We start from the raw sequence: 11,890 nt of genomic DNA on the forward strand, positions 1-11,890 counted from the left end.
GTCACGGTTGTAATATTACCAATAATATGGGTAATACATTATTTTTTTAAATTTATTCACAAAATCATATATTTTTTAAAAATTATTTAAAAATTAATCTTATTGGGGTGACATTGCTTAATAAAATTATATATTCCTTCAAATGTACTATTCAATGACACATCATCTATGTATTGCATTGTATGTTTACCACCCCAAATCAAATCTTTTGTCATCATATGTTTGACCCCTTTTATCTTTCACTATCCTATACCCCACTCCACCCCCTTTCCATCTGGTAACTACCATGCTGTTATCTGTGTCTATGAGTTTTTGTTTGTTTTTCTTTTTTTTAAATTTAAATTCTTCATTGTGTAAAGTATTACATATGTCTCCTTTCCCCCCATTGATTTCTCCCTGGCTGTTCCCATCCTGCAGCACATGCCCTCACCCCCCTGCTGTCTGTGTCCATGGGTTACAAGTCATTTGGTTGATCTCTTACCCCTGTTTTTCTTGTTTGTTCATTTGTTGCTTTCAGTTTTATATTTTTAGAACCTCGCTTCTGATCAATTTCTTTAGATGTAATAACATTTTCATATCTAATTTCTATAAGGTTTGTCTCGAAGCGTCAATACAGATATTTTATCTAAGGAAGTAGACAGTGGAAAAATTCAGGATTTCTCCAGTCTTGATGATACTAGAGCAAGTAGTTTGGGGGACATGTTCTCACCTATCAGAGATGGTAAGTCTGTTCAGATCCGAGGATCATGTTCTTGCTGGTAGTCTTACACTTTTATTCTGGCTAAGAGATGTGGGAGGCAGCTTCAGTATAACTCTTATGATGACAGTTTGCTCATTTTCTCAATTCCTGGGGTGGTATTTTTTCCTTTGACATGATATTTTAGGTAACTATATTCCAAAATATATGCTGGTAATTTTTACATGGAAAATTTGCAGATAGCTCTGAAGTTAGCATTTTAATTTATACAAAAGTTTCTTAAAGCAAGTTTTGTCTTCATAGGCAATCTTTTACTTGTATTTACTTTTTTTTTTTTTTAATGTATCTTTATTGATTTCAGAGAGGAAGGGAGAGGGATAAAGCGTTAGAAACATCAATGAGAGAGAAACATCGATCTGCTGCCTCCTGCACACCCCCTACTGGTGATGTACCAGCAACCAAGGCATATGCCCTTGACCAGAATGGAACCCGGGACCCTTCAGTCCGCAGGCCGATGCTCTATCTACTGAGCCAAACCAGCTAGGGCTGTATTTACTTTTTAATAAATTTTTGTAAAATCTTGGGTATTGATAGATAAAATATATCTTCCTAACTTAAAAAAACATTTGTTTCTGTGATTATTAATATTTAATTGGTATTTATTAAATGTTTTCATGGAGAAATATGGCTAAGTGATATATTGCCTCATCTTTTACACTGTGTATGAAACTCTCACAGACACACACACACACACACACTCTTCCCATTGCTAGTAGCTACTGTCATTTAAAAAAAAAAAGCAAAAACTTTGTCAGCTTGTTGAATGGAAATATTATTTATCATAGTTGTTCACACTGTATGAACTAGGCCCATTGCTTGGCTGTGTTCTTTTGGTACTAATGTTCATTCTGTTAACCTTTATGGGATAGTTCCACTGCTAATAGTATTACCAAAAATATGGGTGAATTTCTAGAGGATATTTTGGCAGGTTTAAATACTCATACTTTTTGGCCTGTTAATTTCATTTCTGTAAGTTTACCTAAGACAATATTCTGAAAAGCCCGAAAGATTTGTATGTTTACTGTATAATAGTGAAAAACTGGAATGAATTTAAATGTCAACAATAGCAGTGTGTTTATATTGTTACATGTGCCTCCGATCTTATAAAATTTCATTTTTTACTTCAAAATTGTCTGTTTTCCAAATTTTCTCCAATTAATTTCATAATCAGAAACAACAAATACATATGTGATTATATAGAATTACTGGGTATCTTCTGCCTTACCCTAGCCTGAAAATACTTCAGTTGCCAGGTCAAACTCCTTTATCTTCCACCTAATGAAAAAGGGAAAGATTCCTTTCTTTCAAGACAAAGAGAGGTCAGGCTGCATAGTTAGAGGAAAGAGAGGAAGGATGTGGGTGACGGAGGGAAAAGTGGCTTGCGGTGGAGTTGAAACAGGTTTCTGAAGTAAGTGCCCAGTTGGGGATTTTGGCTTATGAGAACCCCTGGAGTTAACTATTGAGTTGAAGACTGTAGAAAGGGGCTTTGTGGAGGATTTTGAGTTATGAATGAAATCCTCTTTAATGGTATTCCAGATAAATAAAGAGATTCCTCTTTAATTACTTCAGCTATTTAAAAAAATATTATTAGTATATGAGCCATATGCCTTTCATTTATTAGAATTTTGTATTATTAATGAGAAGAAAACATGGATACTAAATATAGTACTGCTTTTATTATCAAGAGATTTGCAAGGATGAAACTCGACTAGTAAAAGGCTTAATCTGTTTTGGCTCAATTTCTTCATCTTTTAAATACTTCTGCTTTTGTTAGGGGAAAACTAATAACTTTTAAAAGTGTATGTGTGCTATACAATTACTAAGTGTATATATATAATATGTATATATATACACACACACACTACACACACACATGCAGATAGACGGATGGATGGAAGGGTAGGATAGATGTATGATAGTCCTACTAATATGATAATCATTTATGACAATCAATTTATTGGCCATTAGAGTTTCTGGTGAATTTGACCATTTTTCTTTTAACTCATTAAAATAGAGTTAAGCAATATTTGGTTGGTAATTGGTAAATGAATATTTCTGCCATTGAAATAAATTTTAATAAAACCTTAAAAACCTTATGTTTTATAGCATTGTATTGCTTGCAAAATGTTTTTATGTTATTTCAGTTGATTCTCAATAAAATCTTCTGAGATGGTCAGGGCATTATCCCCTTTAAATAGATGCAGAAACTGAAGTTTGATTGTATTAACATTTGTCCAAGGTCACAAAGCTATTAAGTGATATAGGCAGAACTGAATTATAGATCTTTGGTCCTCACTACAGTGCTTTTCCTAGTATACTTGGCTGTCTCATTAAAATAACTATATATATAAAAAGCTAATATGCAAAGTGTCCCCTCGGGAGTTTGACCAGGAGAACGGGAGTTCGATCTCTCACTATGATGTGCACTGACCACCAGGGCGTGGCACGGAACTTGGCAGGCGGTCGGTGGCAGGGCGCTGAGGGAGCGAGAGAAGGAGGAGGTGGTGAGGCGGGAAACCTGATCAGCCCTGATTGCTGGCCAGGCCGAGGGACCCTCCCCATGCACGAATTTCATGCACCGGGCTTCTAGTATCATAGAATTGTCTTTTTATATTTGCGCTGTGAAGCTAAAAGAATGAAAAGGGGAGTTTATGTGAGTACTAGCTTTAACTTTACTCAGATTTTCTTCTTAAAATTATTATCTTTGAACTCTTTGGGGAATGAATAGTAATTATGAGTTGCTATAGCATCTTTTTTACTGTCTTTTAAATTTGATTTTCTAATTTTCTTACAGATGTTGTGGTTAACAAGGGAGGTGATGAGTCCGTAGGCAAAGGAGATGGTAAGAACTATTGAGAAATATAATGAAAATTGTGATACTGTGTTATCTTTCCCTGTGTAACAAATTACCCCACCATTTTGAATTTTAAAGGAACATTTATCATCTCATAAAACGTGGGCTAAGATCATGGCTTAGCGTGAGTGCCTTTGGCTTGAGGTCTCTTGGTGCTTTAATCAGGGTGTCGTCAGGGCTGCAGTCATCTCCAGCCTTAACTGGGCAAAGATCTGCTTCCAAGCTCATCCATGTGTCTGTGAGCAAAGACATTAATCGGTTTATTCCCCCGTGGGCTTCTCCACAGGGAAGCTGACAACGGGCCAACTGGCTTCCCTTAGAGCTGGTGAGCAGGAGAGTGAGAGAGGGCACCCAAGATGGAAAACCACAGTGTGTTTGTAACATAAGCTTGGAAGGTATTCTCTTTGTTAGAAGCAAGTTACTAGGTCCACCCCACATTCAAAGGGAGGGGACTGCTTGGGGGCATGGATCCATGCCAGAAGTCAGGGATCATTAGGGGCCTTCTTAGAGGCTGCCTGCCAAGACATATACCACAGTGTGAACCAAATGAACACTTCTGTTGTCAAAAACTAATACTGATTAAAATGTCCATTGTGTTTTTCAGTTTTCAAAGTATTTTCATATACAATATCTCCTTTAAGCCTCACCAATCAGGGAAATAGATATCATTATTCACATACTAGAGGCCTGGTGCATGGTTTCGTGCACTGGTGGGGTCCCTCAGCCTAGCCTGTGCCCTCTCGCAATCCGGGACCCTTTGTGGGATGTCGGACTGCCGGTTTTAGCCTGATCCTCCTGACAGTCTGACATCCCCTGAGGAATGTAGTAGTGCGTGAAGTGGCAGGTGGCTGGGGTGGAGCCCAAGCCCAGGCCAGGCACCTCACCGCTTCCGCTCATCACAGCCCCGCTTGTGCCTGCCGCCACCGCCTCTTGGTAAGCTTACTGAGCGGCGCTCCTGCTGTAGGAGTGCACTGACCACTTGGGGGCAGCTCTTGCGTTGAGCATCTGCCCTCTGGTGGTCAGTGTCTGTCATAGCGTGTCAAACAGTCAACCAGTCGAACAGTTGACCAGTTGCTTAGGGTTTTATATGTATAGATTTGCAGATCAGAATGCAGTCACAGAGAGTTTTACAATGTTTTTGCATCAAATAAGGGCTAGAGCTGACAAATGAACCTGGTTTCTGGATCCAAATCCCGTGTCTTTCCATCATATTAGCCTGTCTGTCGTGTTAAATGCTTTTGTTAAATATCCAACATTGGAGAACATCATATGCAAACACAGCACTTTTCCTCCTCTTTTTCAGGCCTTGACTTTTTAACACAATTGAACTCAGTGTTTCCTCCAAGAAAAAATCAAGGAGCCTCAGGCACTTCAGTATTACATTCTAGTCCCTTTAATGTCTTTATGGGATCTCCTGGGAAAGAAGAAAATGAACATCATGATCCGACAGCTGAACCTAAGAAAACGTATCCGGGAAAACAGGAACCTAAAGACTCCTTCAAACAGGTATCTGCCTGAAAGTGGTACTGAGCACATTGTGTGTTTCTCACTAGCAAGCATGATGAAGGCCGGCACTAGGAAGCAGGCAGTGGCCATTGCGTTTGTCCTAACTAGTGACAGTGCTGTGCACTCACTAGGTAGAAAAATACTCTTCAATCTTGGTGTCACGTGTTAAAAACTAAAGGGTACTCTGGAAATCTATCTCTGGATATAATGAGGATAGCAATAGATGTCATATTCTATTTTTTTTATAGGACAAGAAACTTGATATAGCTGTCTGTGTAGTAATATTTTATACCTGAAATTTTTAGGATGTATTTCCATTGTGGCAGAAAGCACCAAGTTGGTGGTCAAGGCAGTTACCCTAAGTCTTAGAGTAAATTGATGTGCTATTATACAGTACTCAATATAGAAGTTAATTTATTATGAAAGGATTTAAAATGATCAAATATTACCAGGAAGGCTGAATCTGTTGTGCAGTATATCCATTTATTTTTAGGATGATATTGTAAAGATAACATTCAAGAAGTACAAAATGTCTTTTAACTTATTTTTCAAATATTTCTGACTAGTAATAAATGAAAGGTTGTGTGTGTGTGGGGGAGGGGGGGTTGTTTGTTTTTGCCTGTGATCACTATTTTAAATTATATTCAACAGCCAGATGCTTAGTAAATGAACTTTTCTTTATCATGTTATTATTGATACTGTTTTTGATTAGTAAACTTGATTTATTTGCCAATAGTCCTAGCAATTTTTTTCTCTTTCTATATCCCTTTTTATTTTCCCTTTACCTGGCCCTATCCACTGGATAAAAGAAACTTGGTACAAATTATGTGGATGATATGGGTAAAGCCAGAATTTATATATTAATTGTTTATTTTAAATGTAAAGTTTGCAAAGTTGATCTCTGGTGCTGATACTGGAAGTCTAAATACCTCTCCATCATCTAACCAAACAAGAAGTCCTGAGAAATGTGAAAAGCCTGAAAAAGAAAAGGAAGCCCGGTTACTATATGAACCCACAGTCAATGGATCCTCAGCTCCAAGTAAGTACATAAAACTTGCTAATATTTGAAAGTGTTAAGTTGGAAACCTTCACTATTTAACTTGAAAGGAGTGATCATAGACAAAATTTTAAATATTCAAGGTGTTTAAAATTTATGACATTTCTCTAGTGTAACCCTCTTACTAGAAGACAATAAAATATACATGAATTGTTAAATATAACCACATTTATTTGACACTCTTGGTGTGAGTTTCATTTTCAATCTCATCTGTAGGTGTCTTGATATAATATGGTACAGATAGGAATATGGTGTAGAACCCTGTGAAAATGGGTCAATTACCTAAAATGTTTTTCTTTTTAAAAATTAAGATGAAGATTTATTTGCAAAGATGTTCATCCCAACTGTATTTTTTTAATGTTATTTTTGATTTGTCAATTACAGTTGACATTCAATATTATTTTATATTAGTATCTTTTTCTCCCCCCATATTAAAGTCCTATTTGTAGAGTTAATACCGCAGACCCTAAACACTTGATCCACACTTACTAGTAAAGGGATATTAGGTTCAGCTATAAGAGTTATCCATCCAAACAACTCTTTGTGTAGAAGCAACTCTTTTATATAGAAATCTGTGTTTTACCTTAAGGTTTCTATAGATACATTGCATTAGCTTAAACTCTGGGGCTTTGCCTGTAACTCTGGGGCTTTGCCTGTAGCACTACTTTACTCATGTACTCTGGTGGTTTATCTAGTTTGTGCTGAAGCTTGTCACATTCATCTCTTATAAGAGGTTTAGAGATTCTTCAAGATCAGTTCCTCTGTCATATGTTACTACATTAGTCAGTTGGCAGTTCATATATATATAGATAAATGACTATTAGAAATAATGTCATAGAAAGTTTCTTAAGATTTGTATTCCAAACAGTGCATTTTTCTAAATGTCACAGGAACACTTTTCTTTACGAGTTTTTCAAGTTTTCTCATGCCAAATCTTATTTAGAAATGTTTGATGACTCTTAGTCCAAGTTGACTATTAATATTTTCTCCATTGTTTTGTTTTAGATCCAAAGTTAGCATCTTCTGTCACTGCTGGAGTTGCCAGTTCACTGTCGGAAAAAATAGCTGATACCATTGGAAGTAATCGGCCAAATGCACCATTGACATCCGTTCAAATCCGTTTTATTCAGAACATGATACAGGAAACATTGGATGACTTCAGGTAGTAACTGTAAAACTTATAAACAACCCAATGTCAATTGACAGGAGAATGTATATATCAGTATAAATCAGTGAATTACAGATATATAGATCACGAGTCTTGAAAATGTGATACTGGATTATTTTCTAAAGGTACACTACTCAAGACTACATAGTATATAGTACCCTTTTTGTAATGCTCAAAGCAAGCAAATTGAAAATGTATTCAGTAGAGAGAGATTCTATGTTATACAAATGTACTGTAAAGCATTTTTTTGCTTAAGCAAAATTCACCAGAGTAGTATTGTCTTCTTTCTTGGGCTTCTCCCAAGAGTTAAGTGATGGAATCAGAGAGGAGCATATAGGCAGTTTCTATGATTTTGGTACTGTTCTAGCTTTATTGTGGGTGACTGTTTCTTTTATTATTATACTTCATACTTGTAGTTTTCATGTATTCTTTTGTAAGCATGAATTAATAGCATTTTATTGAATAAACTATGTTATAACCACCCAAATAACACCTTCCCATTTTATCTAGACGTATTTTATAATGGCTAAAACATAGATAATAGTTAAAACATTGTAAGCTAGTATATTATCTATATTTCATTGTAATATAAACCTGTGTCTTGATAATTTCTGTATTAAGGAATGTAGTATAGTATAGTGGAAGTAGATAGCCTGGGTTTATACTTTAGGTCTGCTCTTTACTGGTTGTATGACTTTGGATAAGTTATAACTGCTCTGTGGCTCAGTTACTTTATTAGTCAAAAGGAGGTAATAATTATAACTAGTGGTGAAGCTTAAATAAGTTCTTACATTTAAAGTACAAGAAAGTGCCTAACACATAGTAAACAAGTGCTAGGTGCATTGGTATTTTTATTAGTGTAATAATAATTGCTAATACCCAATAATTTGAAAAATGAGAAAGCTTAAGTAGTTTCTTGAATGATAGAGAGTTGGTAAAACTGTTACAATTCTAACAAGTATTTTATATTCTTCCCTAGAGAAGCATGTCATAGGGATATTGTGAATTTGCAAGTGGAGATGATTAAACAGTTTCATATGCAATTGGTATGTATGACACATGTTATTTTAAGTGAGTGTAGAGTTGTGGATCTGCAAAATCCATTAAAGGGCGATATAGTTGTTACTTGCTTATATCTAGTTCCTGTGATAAATAAACAAGGAGTTTTAGAAATTTAATAAGTAAAATAGTTTTTAACTAATCACCCTTCTTTTTAACATTTGATAGTTAAGGCAACTTTTTACAACTTTTTTTCTTTGATAAGTACGCAAAATGCTCCTCAAATGTGCAAATATAGGCCTCCCAAGTAAGTTTTACTAGTGGTCTTTCATTTACATTAACAAAGTAGTAAGAGTGGTTAAGTCTGAGGAATATCATTTAGCTTGTCAATTGAACATGAGGGAAATGATAGCTGACAGTATGTAAAACATGCCAAATAAATGTGACATGCCAAGTAATTTAAAAAGCATTTTTGTCCTTTTCTAGAATGAAATGCACTCTTTATTGGAAAGATACTCAGTAAATGAAGGTTTAGTGGCTGAAATTGAAAGACTACGAGAAGAAAACAAAAGACTGCGAGCCCACTTTTGAAATTTCACTGAATACCTTAATGTTTTTTAATTTGGGAAGTTTTTGGCAACACAGAACTACATGGAATCAGTGTTGTTTTTATGGCCTCTGGGAAAAATTTTCAAGCAAAAGGGTGATGGGATTTTACACCAACCACTGTTTTTTTCTCTCTGACTCAAAAATATTTATATTTTTATATTAAAAGCTGTACAATGTATAATTTGCCTATAGGAAAGTCAGTAGGATCTTTATTTTTCTGAAAGCTTTAGACAGACACTAAGTGCCCTTTTTCATAAGACAATTGTGCAAAAAAATAGGTTATGGGTGTTTTAAAATCACCTTTTTAACAGATATATTTTTTGATTAACATTTGCCTTTCCAATTTTTTTTTGGATATTTGGGAATTAAAGAGTTTGATATGCATTCTATTTTTATGGAAAAAGTAATTTTAAAATGGCAATTGGTGTTTCTAAGCAATTGAAAAATAAAACACAAAGTTAATTACTAATTATTTTGTTAACTTAACAAGTCAAGTATGACTACTATTTATTATTTGTACATTTGATATAACAGTTTTTTTGGAATTTTGAATTGCACAAATTATCTTTTATCTATTGCATTTATGTTATTAGATTGTACTTCTAACAAATCTCTATTCTGGTTTGGTTTATTTTTGTTTTGTTTTATTTTTAGCAAACTTCTCTACCTATGAAAACTTTTAAGGATTTGAAAGATTTGACCAGAGCTGCATATCTACTAATTATCTCATGAATTAATAATAAGCAAAATTATACTACAAAGTTTTAATGAACATGATTCAACTTATAATCAGTGAAAATTTCATAGTAGATACTAAATATTACTGTATTATTGCAATTTTTTTTCTCCTAAATGAGAAGTGTGGATTTCTTTTTGTGGTTTATATCCTTAACTTTCTCTAATTCTTTGTGTGCTGTATTTAACATTTTTATATTATTGACCTTACCATCAAATTTAGAAAGGGTGATTGTCTAAAGGATTTATAACTCTTTGACAATAGATGGATGTGTATATCTACCTGTTGTGATCTGGAGTTTGAATCATATAAGATTAGGCAGGTTGTTGGCTTGTTTACCTTCTTGTAGTCTCTTGTCCCAAAGACTTAAACTGTGTACCTCTCATATATTACTCCTGTCCAATTTTGACTTCTGAGATGAAAATACTAAAATAAAAGAGAAATTGAGTTAGCTTACTAACTTTATGATTTTCCAAAGCAATGGAAAATTTTAAGGATATTTTTAATAAGTATAAACAAACTAATAACTACTTCAAGGAATAAAAACAGAAATACTACTTTTTCCTATTGTGGCTCAGAGAATACATTTGTATTGAAGCATAAAAGGGTGCTACTGTGATCTTTTTTCCTGGCAGATTATGAAAGCATTATGACTTGTAACAAGTTTCCTTATATACCATTATCAAGCAGACTTAGAAAACGTAAGTGTGTTTTGCCTACATGCTTTATTTAAATTCATTAATATTTTCCTGTTGCCTTTTTCTGTACATGCACTTGATGTTTATTGAAAGAGGAGGGATAAATAAAACAATTTTAGTAACTTTATGTGTATAGATTTTTGTCATAGAATTTAAGAACTAAATAAGTACAAACAAAATTTTTATATATGGAAAACCTGAAATTAAATTCTTGCCTCTTACCAAGATGAAATAATAGGGATTGAGTTTATCCATCTGAAATTTTTTTAAAGAGACAATAGATGTGAAACAGTTTTCAAATAATGAACATTACACAGCATGGGACTGTGATCCCCGAGAGACGAAAGCAGGTGAGACCCAAGGAACTCAATGAACCTCAAGCACAAGAAATAACACCAAAGCACATCACAATCAAATTTCTTAAAACCAGTGACAAAGGAAAATTCTTAAGCAGTGAAAGTCAAAAGCACAGAGGAACAAAGATAATGTCAGAGATAGTGGAGCAACAACCTCTTTAAAGTACCAAAAGGAAATACCCAACTTAGAATTCTATACCCAGCAAAAAATCTTTCAAAAATTAAAATTAAATTAAAACTTTTTCAGAACTATAAAGACTGAAGAAATTCATCATAAGGAAATGTTAAATAATGCCTGTAGTCAGAAGGAAAATGGTACCAGGTAGAAATCTATTCAAATGAGTGAAGAGCACCAAAAATTGTGTATATGTGAACAAATGTAGGATTTTTCTCTTACTTTAAATTATCTCTAAAGGTTAATTTACTATTTAAAGCAAAAATGATAAGCTATTGTGTGGTTGATACATAAGTAAAGCAAAATGTCTGATGACAATATTACTTGAAAGTAGTCTGATAAAAATGTATAATGTAAAACCTAAAGCAATCACAAAAAGAAAAACAGTTAAAACTAATAAACCAGCAAAGATAGTAATATATAACCATAATAACCCAAAAGAAGGAAGGAAAAGAAGAAAGGGAACAAAAAATAGGACAAAAAGAAAATAAATAGTTAAGATAGAAAACTTAAACAGCACTATCAATAACTACGTAAGTCTAAATTATCAGGTGCTCTTATTAGACTGTCTTTTATCCAACTACGAGAGGCCCGGTACAGGAGATTTGTGCACTCGGGGGGGGGGGGGGGGGATCCCTCAGCCCGCCTGCGCCCTCTTGCAGTCCGGGAACCCTCGGGGGATGTCCAACTGACAGCTTAGGCCCATTCCCCTAAGGGAGTGGGCCTAAGCCGTCAGACATCCTTAGCGCTGCCACATGCATGGCTGAGCCCGGCTTCTGGGGAGCACACTTACCACCAGGGGGCAGCTCCTGTGTTGAGCGTCTGCCCCCTGGTAGTTGGTGCGCGTCATAGTGACGGGTCATTCCCCGTTCGGTCGATTTGTGTATTAGCCTTTTATTATATAGGATAGGATATACTGAATCTGAGAAATTCACTTTAAATATAAAGACAAATACGTTTAATATAAAATAAATA

General features: G+C 34.8%; 1 protein-coding gene across 1 annotated transcript in view; it reads left to right on the forward strand.

Moving 5' to 3' along the window:
- The window catches only part of NEDD1 (NEDD1 gamma-tubulin ring complex targeting factor), a 31,200-nt gene extending 20,691 nt beyond the window's left edge, over positions 1-10,509 (forward strand). The window contains exons 9-15 of the mRNA XM_008144789.3: positions 593-721; positions 3,552-3,599; positions 4,915-5,117; positions 6,003-6,156; positions 7,180-7,336; positions 8,322-8,388; positions 8,828-10,509. Of these exons, the coding sequence (XP_008143011.2) occupies positions 593-721; positions 3,552-3,599; positions 4,915-5,117; positions 6,003-6,156; positions 7,180-7,336; positions 8,322-8,388; positions 8,828-8,932 (863 nt within the window). The 3' untranslated portion in view covers positions 8,933-10,509. The remainder of the gene's footprint in view (positions 1-592; positions 722-3,551; positions 3,600-4,914; positions 5,118-6,002; positions 6,157-7,179; positions 7,337-8,321; positions 8,389-8,827) is intronic.
- Positions 10,510-11,890: the final 1,381 nt, after the last annotated feature.

Source organism: Eptesicus fuscus, chromosome 7 (genome assembly GCF_027574615.1).
Source record: "Eptesicus fuscus isolate TK198812 chromosome 7, DD_ASM_mEF_20220401, whole genome shotgun sequence".
Classification (NCBI taxonomy): domain Eukaryota; kingdom Metazoa; phylum Chordata; class Mammalia; order Chiroptera; family Vespertilionidae; genus Eptesicus; species Eptesicus fuscus.